The following is a 9,695-nucleotide window of genomic DNA, read 5'->3' on the forward strand; positions in this document are numbered from 1 at the left end:
CCGTACCAAGGAGAATGTGATGCATGGGAGTCAAACTCGCTACCTCAATCATTTGGTGTCTCTGAGAAAAATGATGGAGAGAGAATATGTATTGAAGAAATGCTTTCTTAAATCATGAGAGAAACTAAGTCAGAGGAAGCTGAAAGACAAGCTTCAAAACCGGCGTGTTTTGAATAAAAATCCCAGAGAGACAGATGACAGACATAAATAAGCTGAGACAGGTAGATTAGGCAGTTCACAACATGAATTTCACAGCCACCAATACTTACACACTTTACAGTCATAGCAATTTATGAGTCCCCATACAGCTGTTCTTGCAACAGGTGACTTCAGCTGAGTTTGAGCTCATCTCACAAGCCTTTGAGCATGAGTTTTCCGTCCTTGTTGGGTTTGGGGGGTGATTTTTTGTAGTTTTTTAAGGTTGAGCTTCTTCAGCAAGTTCTTTTTCTGAAGCTTGACTAGTAATTAGCCCTAATCAGTATTCAAGTGCTGATCCGTAAGGCTATCTGCTGACTTAAAGGAAGGGAACACCTCACTAATAGCCCCAGTGTTTCTCTCTGCCTGCAGAAAAAAACCTTGATAAGGACAGAGACTCCAGCCATCTCTAAAGAGACAGAGCCACAAAGAGCCCTTCTGATCACTGCTGGCATCTGGCCTTCCCCTCATTAGCACATTAAAGCTGCTCTGTCCATCCCATAAGAGCCACTCTGTCCATTCCTCCAGCTTTCTCTATGGAGCCATTTACAGTGCTGCTCCTTTGAAACCCCCCTAGTTCAAGAGGCAGTAACCCCTTCCCAAAGCCCACGGCACAGCCGGTGTCAAAAATTCACACTTACAGACAGGCACCCAGTAAGTACCGGCCTTCTGAGAGTCATAGGTAGACAGAAGACACCCACATATTTGCCTTGCCAAGTTGCCCCTCCTAGGGAAAGTCTTTTTCCATCAGTATGTGGGCTGTCAGGTTTAGATTACAGTGCACTTACCGTATTAAATCGTTCCACTTCAAACAACTCCTGTTTCAGAACAGAACGGGCAAGGCTTGTATCCCCAAAGGTGCAAATTCTCAGGAGCAAAAGCGAGGCAAGGGGGACAAGGCTTTCCAACACTGACTCCAGAGCTTGTTAGGAAACCACGCTCGTACACTTTGAAACCAGACTTGGACAGACTTCCAGTACCTGCTACAGCAACAACATGGAAGCTTTCTGTACGTTAGCTCATCTCCACTCCTAAATCAAAGCATTTTAAGTGTACTACGGCATGCCAACAAGTGTGCATTCACTAGAATAAGCTGTTTGGAGGGGAAAAGGAAGAGCTGCTTTTTCTCCTGTTTTACAGGTATTTCCCTTATGCACCCAAATTATTGGGAATGTAGCTAATCCCCAGAGATCACTTGCTTTCAAAAAGGCAATTACAAGTAAACTAATGAGAAAAGGAAACAGTGGACAATTTTTCATCGGTTGATTTCTATATCCTCTGCCAGAATGCTTTCCTACAGTCAGATATGACCTTCCCACTCCCCCCACCAAAAAAAATAATACTAACAGGTACAAGAAGGCTTTATCTACACTATGAACACATTTGCTTTGACTTAGAACAGTATAAATATTTTCACCTAAAAGGAGAACTACAGCTATATGAATTGGGCTCACACTCATTCTTCTACAGTCACTGTTATTCTGGGTGGACTTTGAGAAGCTATTTGTATTTTTAAAGAATAAAAATCCCAAAGGAAGCCAATCCTTTTGTTTTGAAGAAGAAAGCGAAGCAACTGAAGGTTATGAATGCTAACTCTTTTTTTGGATTCCAAAAATGATGTGTTTGATCCTTGCTTTTTCATTAAGGAAAAATGCCATAAATTATTTGGTTTGTTTGCCTCTCTGATCAGTCAAATGAAAGACGTTATTGCTGTGGGGCAATGAAATATGTTGCCTCAATTCCATTATTACCCAGTTTTAGGTTCTTTTTAGTACATAAACTCCTTCTGTGTGATTTACTATGTGAATACGCGTTATTAGAAAAAAAATCATTGGTTTATAGCTTTTGATACTTGCAGTGTCATTTAAACAGCTCTCATCTCTGAAGAGTTAGGAGCCTTGACCCACAGTTCAAGTTCAAACTTAGTCAGCTAGTGCGCCAAATTCTTCTTCAACTCCATTATCGGAGACAAACTGGGCGGTAACATGCTAGAAAGGCAGAAGTTTTACTCAGACTGTACCTACCCAAACGGCCTGGCTTTCTAACAAGAAGAATCCAAACTGCTTTTCTTCACAGAATTTTGTTCAATAAATCACTGCCTAGTTTAATGAATTATACTTATTAGCAACATTGCTTTTTCTTCCTTTTCCTAAGAAAGGGAGTGGTAATTAGCCCATACGCTGGCTTTATGCACGAGGCTAGAATTTATCTGAGAAAGTGAATAAGTGGGCAAAGAAGTAGAGACTCACGCAGCTCCAGAGAAAGCTTTCACAATTCACTAGTGCAGAGAACATAACTACAAAACTATTTAAAAGATGGCATGAGTATGAGTGCCTGAAATTACTCTTGGTCCATTTTCTGACATCAAGCTGAATATGTCTCTAATATTCTGATTTGATTTTTAGGAAACTTCTGAAAAATACAAGGTGCCATTTAGCAACAGAGAGCAAGAAAAAGCACACGAAGACATCCTTGAAACAGCAAGATAAGGCACGGCTAGATTTTATAGCTACTACTCCTTACAAAAGTAGCAAATGATAGAAGTGGGTAAACCCAGAAAAAAGTATGTGCTGTCCAGCATTCTAAAAAAGTCCTCATCAAAGAAAGCAATACAATAGTAGAGCCTTAGACGTTACTTTGGAGACCTGAGTTCATTGATGTGGCTGTGGGGTTTTTCTGTTTCCCGGAATAATCATAGAATCATAGAATGGTTTAGGTTGGAAAGGACCTTGAAGATCATCGAGTTCCAACCCCCCTGCCATAGGCAGGGACACCCCTCATTAGACCAGGTTGCCCAAGGCCACGTCCAGCCTGGTCTTAAACACCTCTAGGGGTGGGGCCTCCACAGCCTCTCTGGGCAACCTGTTCCAGTGCCTCACCACCCTCAAAGTGAAAAACTTCTTCCTAATGTTCAATCTGAACCTGCCCTCTTCCAGTTTAAAGCCATTCCCCCTCGTCCTATCGCTACATGCCCTAGTAAAAAGTCCTTCCCCAGCTCTCCTGTAGGCCCCCTTCAGGTACTGGAAGGCTGCAATAAGATCTCCCTGGAGCCTTCTCTTCTCCAGGCTGAACAGCCCCAACTCTTTCAGCCTCTCCTCATAGGAGAGGTGCTCTAGCCCTTGGATCATCCTTGTGGCTCTCCTCTGGACATGCTCCAGCAGGTCCATGTCCTTCTTATGCTGGGGACTCCAGAGCTGGATGCAGTACTCCAGGTGGGGTCTCACAAGAGTGGAGTAGAGGGGCAGAATCACCCTCTTTGACCTGCTGGCCACACTTCTTTTGATGCAGCCCAGAATACAGTTGGCCTTCTGGGCTGCGATCGCGCACTGCTGGTTCATGTTGAGCTTCTCGTCAATCAGTACACCCAGGCCCTTCTCCTCAGGGCTGCTCTCCAGCCATTCCCCGCTGAGCCTGTATTTGTGCTTGGCATTGCCCCGACACAGATGTAAGACCGTGCACTTGGCCTTGTTGAACTGCATGAGGTTGGCTTGGGCCCACCTCTGCAGCCTTTCCAGGTCCCTCTGGATGGCATCCCTCCCCTCCAGTGTGTCTACCTCGCCAAACAGCTTGGTATCATCGGCAAACTTGCTGAGGGTGCACTCGACCCCACTGTCTATGTCGCTGACAAAGATGTTAAACAGTACAGGCCCCAGTACCCAGTAATCTAATTTGCTTAGTTAAAATAACATTGTCACAGTATCTAAAGATATTAACTTATTTTCCTTGCAGAAGCTTCATTTTTCCTCCTTGTCCTGGTGCCTAGGACTACAGAGATAATGTCCACGTATAAGTAGGTACCTCACTTAGACAAATAATTTGCAAGAATCCCCCAAAGACAACCCGCTCCCCCTGTGTTTCAGCGATGTTTACTCTCTGCCCAGTTCCTCTAAGGAGGTAATAAACAGCCTTCACAACATGAGATCGACCTTTAAGTCAGTCCAAAAGGCTTCAGGGGCCACAGGCAACATTCTGCGGGTGATTCTCTGCTCTTGACCATTCGGGTCACCCAGGGAGTGCAAGGAAGGGAGACAAGCCACCACGCTGTGCTGGGATACAGCCAGACAGCCAGCCCAGACCCACCTACAAGGTGTCTCTGAAATACTCTGGTGCCGGGCTGGAGAACCACAAAGCTCCAAACCACATGATTTTCTCCTTTTATTCTTGCTTCCCACTACAGGTGGGAGGCAACACGGAGCAGGTGAGTCACTGCTTATTAACTGGTCCTCTACAAGCAGACAGAGTTGGTGGAGTCCAATTTTGGCTTTGCAGAGGCTGCGGGGAAGCAAGCAAGCAATCAAGCAGCCAACATTATTCTTTCTCTCCCCCTGCAACACAGCAGGGCAGGGTCAGCCAGGGACACCTGCTGAGCAAACGTCACAAGGAAGGTACCAGGCAGGTCCCTGCAGCTGGGATTCACGGACCACGAGTGTGAGTCACAGGTCCAGGAACGTATTTGCAGCATGCAATCACCACAATATTTCCTCTTAATGCAACGGCAGTTCAAAGCCATCCTCTCCAGATTTCACGGATAACAGGAAGCTTCGTCCTGTTGCAGCAGGTCCTGTTCACCATCACTGGCAGCTCAGAATTTATATCCAAACTATTCCAGTAAACCCCAGAATTCCATTGAGCGTCTCCAGTCCTCCATGATTCTGACCCTTCAGTTGTGTTTTACTTTGGTTTCCTGTTATGGCCAACTTTTTCACAGAGTGCAGTGTTTGCTGTGATCACTGAAATATATTTTTACAGTCAACCAGCTCTGCTTTCATTATATTCTCCCTGAAACACCCAGTGTCTATCCCCATTCTCCTGCTGTCGTTTCCTCCCTGACCACACCAGAGTCTGTTCTCTTCCTGGGGACAGACTTTTTAGTAGAGCTTGTAGCAATACGACAAGGGGTAATGCTTTTAAACTAAAAGAAGGTAGATTCAGACTAGATATAAGGAAGAAATTCTTTACTCTGAGGGTGGTGAAACACTGGGACAGGTTGCCCAGAGAGGTGGTAGATGCCTCATCCCTGGAAACATTCAAGGTCAAGTTGGACGGGACTCTGAGGAACCCGATCTAGTTGATCATTACTGGAGGGTCATTACTAGATGACCTTTACAGGTCCATTCCAACCCAAACCATTCTATGATTCTGTGATTCTACCAGCTACAAGCAGGTTTCTGAAAACCTCATCTGTTGTCAACCTTTTTATTTTGTTCATCTGCCTGAGGAGCCCCAACTTTGTCTAGCAGAAAACAAGCACATGAGCTCAACTCAATGAGGCAATCAGGAACCTTTCACAAATGGGTCTCAAGCGAGTGGACACACAAAGTACAGACAGAACGGACAAAGTGCTCCCCTTTTCCAGTAGAAAAACATTAATTGAAGAAGTCAAAGCCTGGTTTGTTCTGGGCTGCTACTTCTTTAGGAATATGGCACAAACATTTCTTCCTTTCCTTTACACATTTGCATGCTATTGTTTCCATAGAAGATGAAACTTTGCGTTGGCATTCGTTTCACTGTGTCAGGATTTATTTCACTGTATCAACAGAAACACTGAATGAAAGCCATGATGTTACATGGGCTGAGTCCTTAGTTCCCATGTAAAGTTGAAGGAAACCTAACTTGGGCAAAATTTCTCTTGATACAGACTTCAGGATGGGCTAAGGATTCTCTTACACAAAGAAAGGCTGCCTTAAAACACCTCAGTAAGAAGTCTTCTCCCTCTCCATAAATCACATAAATTTGGAAAAAATTGACTATTGTTTCATGTTTGAAGAGGAGAAAAGAACACGTTCAGGAAAAAGTGACTGCGCTCCTGTTCATTACGGTGCTGCCCTGTGTGACGGGAGATCTCATTTCCAGATGCAAGTTTGTGAATCAACAGAGATTTGAACTCTAATCAACCAGAGACAATTTCTACCCTTTCTCCCTTAAAAAAAAAAATTAACCTAGGTATTCTTATTTTAATCACGTCTATATAACAATAAATACTGATTTGACTCTTTGTCTATTGCTGACAGTCATATATATGCATAAGCATGGTAACTGCTTGAACTGTAGGAATTAATCCAACACCTCCTAGCCATAAAGATTGTGGTCTGTTTGATGGCTCCCCAGAGGTCACTATTACCACCCTTCAACAGGAGCACCTATTGCTTCTGTACCTGATTCCCTCACTACATCTTTACACATCTCTTGCTGCCCCTGAGAAAACTTATTTTCTCTAGTGTCTTATTTCAGGACTGACACACACCTCAGGATGACCAAGCAGAAGGAAAGCAGGATTTTGCAAGCACAGGACACCTAAGATGACACAGACTGTTGGGTTGAGGAATTGAGTGAATTTTACTATACTGAGAGTTGCAAAAGCACATGTACAAGAAAATCTGTGATTGGGTTTGTACTGAAGCAGCTCTTACTTGTTTCAACTTCTTTTCAATCCTTCTCATGCTCAAATAACAAAGGATAAATATCTCCTCCCTTACTGATGCTTCTGAGGATCCTCCTAGAATGGTAACAGTTAATTAACTGCATATAATAGCAATGAGCTGTGAGCAATCAAATTCCTTCAGGTATTTGTAACAAAGATAGTAACAATGATAATTTCCTAATGTTTAAAAGCTTGAAAGAGTCAATGAGCGTCTCCTTCAAAACTAGTACATCCAGACAGAAGAGCTGATTTTCTCAGTCGCTCATCCATATTAGACGGATCTGAAACTAAAGCGGGGACAATGAGGCCGACACTGGTACACATCATCCCATTGCTGCTCATAACGCTGCAACTGCTCTATTTAGCACGTAAAAGTCATTAGGCAAAAGTGATGGGTTCACTTGGCTTTTCAGAGAGGAGCTCAGAGGCTCCGACCGGAGAAGAGCAACCAGTTCGGCTCTGTTTTGTAGTAAAGAAAAAAATCTCAGCCCTAATCGGTTGCAGTGCAGAAGAAACAACAACAAAAAAAAAAAAAAAAAAAAGGAGAGCATAAAGGATTTAAGTAAGATGGTTCCAGCGTTTTCTTGTGCGTTCGGTGAAATAATTTACCCCGAGCACCCCCCAGTTCCCCGATATTCGCACTGACAATTCTGAGCCGCCCGAAACAGGCGAGCCGACCAGCTCCGGCTCTCGGTAGCATCCCGCTCCTGAAGCCCCACCGCGCTGCGCCCTGACCACACGAGCTGGTCCGAAATCGGGCAAAAAAAAACCTCCCCCGGGGCCACCCGGTACCCCGGAGATCAGGCCTCTCCCGCCCGCTGCCGGGGACCCCGCCGGGACGGGCGGGGCACCCGACCCTTCCCTTCCCCTCCTCTCCCCTCCCTTCCCCGCCGCCCGCGCTCCAACTTCCCCGGCGGCGCCTCCGCCACTGGCCGGGCTGCAGCGGCGGCAGCGGGGACCCCGTCTCCCTCCTGCCCGCCGCCCCGCGTGTCCACGGCGGGCCGGGAAAGCCGAAGCAAACGGGGGTCGCGCTCTGGGGGTGTGGCTGCGGGCAGGACAGGTGCGACCGGCACCGGCCCCGACCCCGGCACCGGCCCCGACCCCGACCCCGGCGGGGAGGGAGCGGGCCGGGAGGGGCCGCGCCTCACGCCGCCGCCTCGGAGGCAACAATGGGCCGGGGGGAGGCTCCGCGCCGCCGCCGCCGCCCCCTGCCCGCGGCTTCCGCGGGGGAAAGGTGCTGCCAGCACAGCCCAGCACAGCCCCGCCGCCCAGACGGAGCTTTCGCGGCCCCCCCTTCTCGCTCCATCCCACCGAGGGGGCCGGGCCGGGGCTCCCCCGACGGCCGCCCCCGGGACCTGCGCGCCCCAAGGCGAGGGGCGGCGGGGCGGGGAGCCGTGCCGCGCCGCGCAGTGGCGCCGGAGCCCCGGTCCATCCCCCGGCCTCACCTGTTCAGCACTTTCCTGATCCTCTGGCGCACGCTGGAGGAGGGCGCGGAGATGCCGCTCCTGCCGCCGCCGCTGCCGCCCTCCGCCGGCAGGTTCTCGATGGTGGCCACGACATGGCTGGGCTGCGGCGGGTGGTGCGGCGGCGGCGGCGGCTGCGGCGGCGGCGGCGGCGGGGGGTGGTGGCGGTGGTGGCGGTGGCGGTCGGGGGAGAGCATCGCGGCGGGGCTGCGCCTCAGCGGCGAGCGGGGCGCATCCCGGCGGGAGGGCGGCGGGCGCTGCTGCCGCCGGCGCTGGCTTCCCTCGGCTTCCGGGCAGCGCCGGACCCTCACCCGCTCCTCCCTCACTGGGCTGCCATGCAGCGAGGGGCGGGCTGCCGCCGCCGCCAGCGAGTGCCGCTCACGGTCGACGAAGTGGCAGCAGTTTGGCGACCCTCCTCCTCCTCCTCCTCCTCCTCCTCCACACACACACACCCCCCGCGCCCAGCCGGTGCCTCCCCCCGGCGGAGCCGCCGCGCCGCCTCGATCCCCTTTGTTCCCCGCACACCCCCGGCGCAGGGCTGCCGCCGCGGCTCGGCTCGGCCCGGCCCGTCACGGCGGCGGCGGAGCCCCCTGGCAGCCCGGGGTGGCGGCGGCCGCCCCTACGCGCCGCGGTGCTGCCGGGAGTGCGCGGCGGCGGCCGCCAGGGGGCGCCGGAGGTGGCGGCAGCGCCCCCGTTCCCCCCCGCCAACACCGGTGCCGCCGTGTGCGACCCGCGGGGCGCCCCGGAGGAGCGGGGAGACCGAGGGCCGCGGGGGGGTATGTCCCCCCCATCCCTCTCCGCAGACCGGTGCCGCCGTCCCGCCCCCACCCGTTTGTCCCCTCGACAAGGGAGCAACCGGGCCAGCGGCTGAGCACGTGCTTACCCCCCCAGGCTTCATCCCGTTCAATACTCCTCGGTTTTATTTTTTGGGGGGTTGAGTTGCCTTTTTGGGGGTATTTTTTATTTTTATTTTTACTAGTCAATTTACTATTGCCCACAGCTGGGTACCGCGGCATCTCCTCCGCGGGTGTGGGCACCCGGGAGGTGCCATCCACTTGTCCGCCGAGACGTGGCGGGGCCTGTCTCTTCTTCCGTGAATTGGGAAAAGCGTAAATAAAAAATGCTTCTGAACAACACCCTTGGTCCCGCACAGCCGGAGAGGCAGTAAGGGGCCGCGGGAGGGATGGCGGCCGCCATAAAGTTCAGAGCTCCATACATTTTTCATAGGGCCGGTGCACTTCAAGTTCATGTCTGGGCGAGGCTTGTTATGGGCTATTGTGTCAGTCCCTTTCACATACAGGGAGCCTCTCTGGCAAGAAATGGAACGAACGTGGTTTTAATATTTCTTACTCTAAAGAGTAAGATATTTCATTTTTAAAATTGAATTAGGCTCAGAGGAGGTAAAACGTATACATACCTTTTAAATCGATCACGTCCCTCTGAAGCATATTACCTGATAATTTTGCAAAGCCCTGTAAGTGAAATAAATTTCAAATTTCACCTTTTCCATTCTATTGTTCCTCCCTACTTATTTTTGTCAAAGATCCTTTCCCTGTATTCCTGTTTGGGCGAACCTTACACAAAGGCGCACAGGTAAGAGGAACATTTGTAAAAAG

The 9,695-nt window shown here is 50.0% G+C and overlaps 1 protein-coding gene across 1 annotated transcript in view; it reads right to left on the minus strand.

The window, feature by feature from the left end:
• The window catches only part of SLC35F1 (solute carrier family 35 member F1), a gene marked incomplete at both ends in the record, with an annotated part of 248,154 nt that extends 239,878 nt beyond the window's left edge, over positions 1-8,276 (minus strand). Inside the window, one exon of the mRNA XM_082480362.1 lies at positions 8,062-8,276. Within this exon, the coding sequence (XP_082336488.1) occupies positions 8,062-8,276 (215 nt within the window). The remainder of the gene's footprint in view (positions 1-8,061) is intronic.
• Between the last annotated feature and the right edge of the window lie 1,419 nt (positions 8,277-9,695).

Source organism: Vanellus vanellus, assembly GCF_965231255.1.
Source record: "Vanellus vanellus genome assembly, chromosome: 3".
In the NCBI taxonomy this organism is placed as follows: Eukaryota; Metazoa; Chordata; class Aves; order Charadriiformes; family Charadriidae; genus Vanellus; species Vanellus vanellus.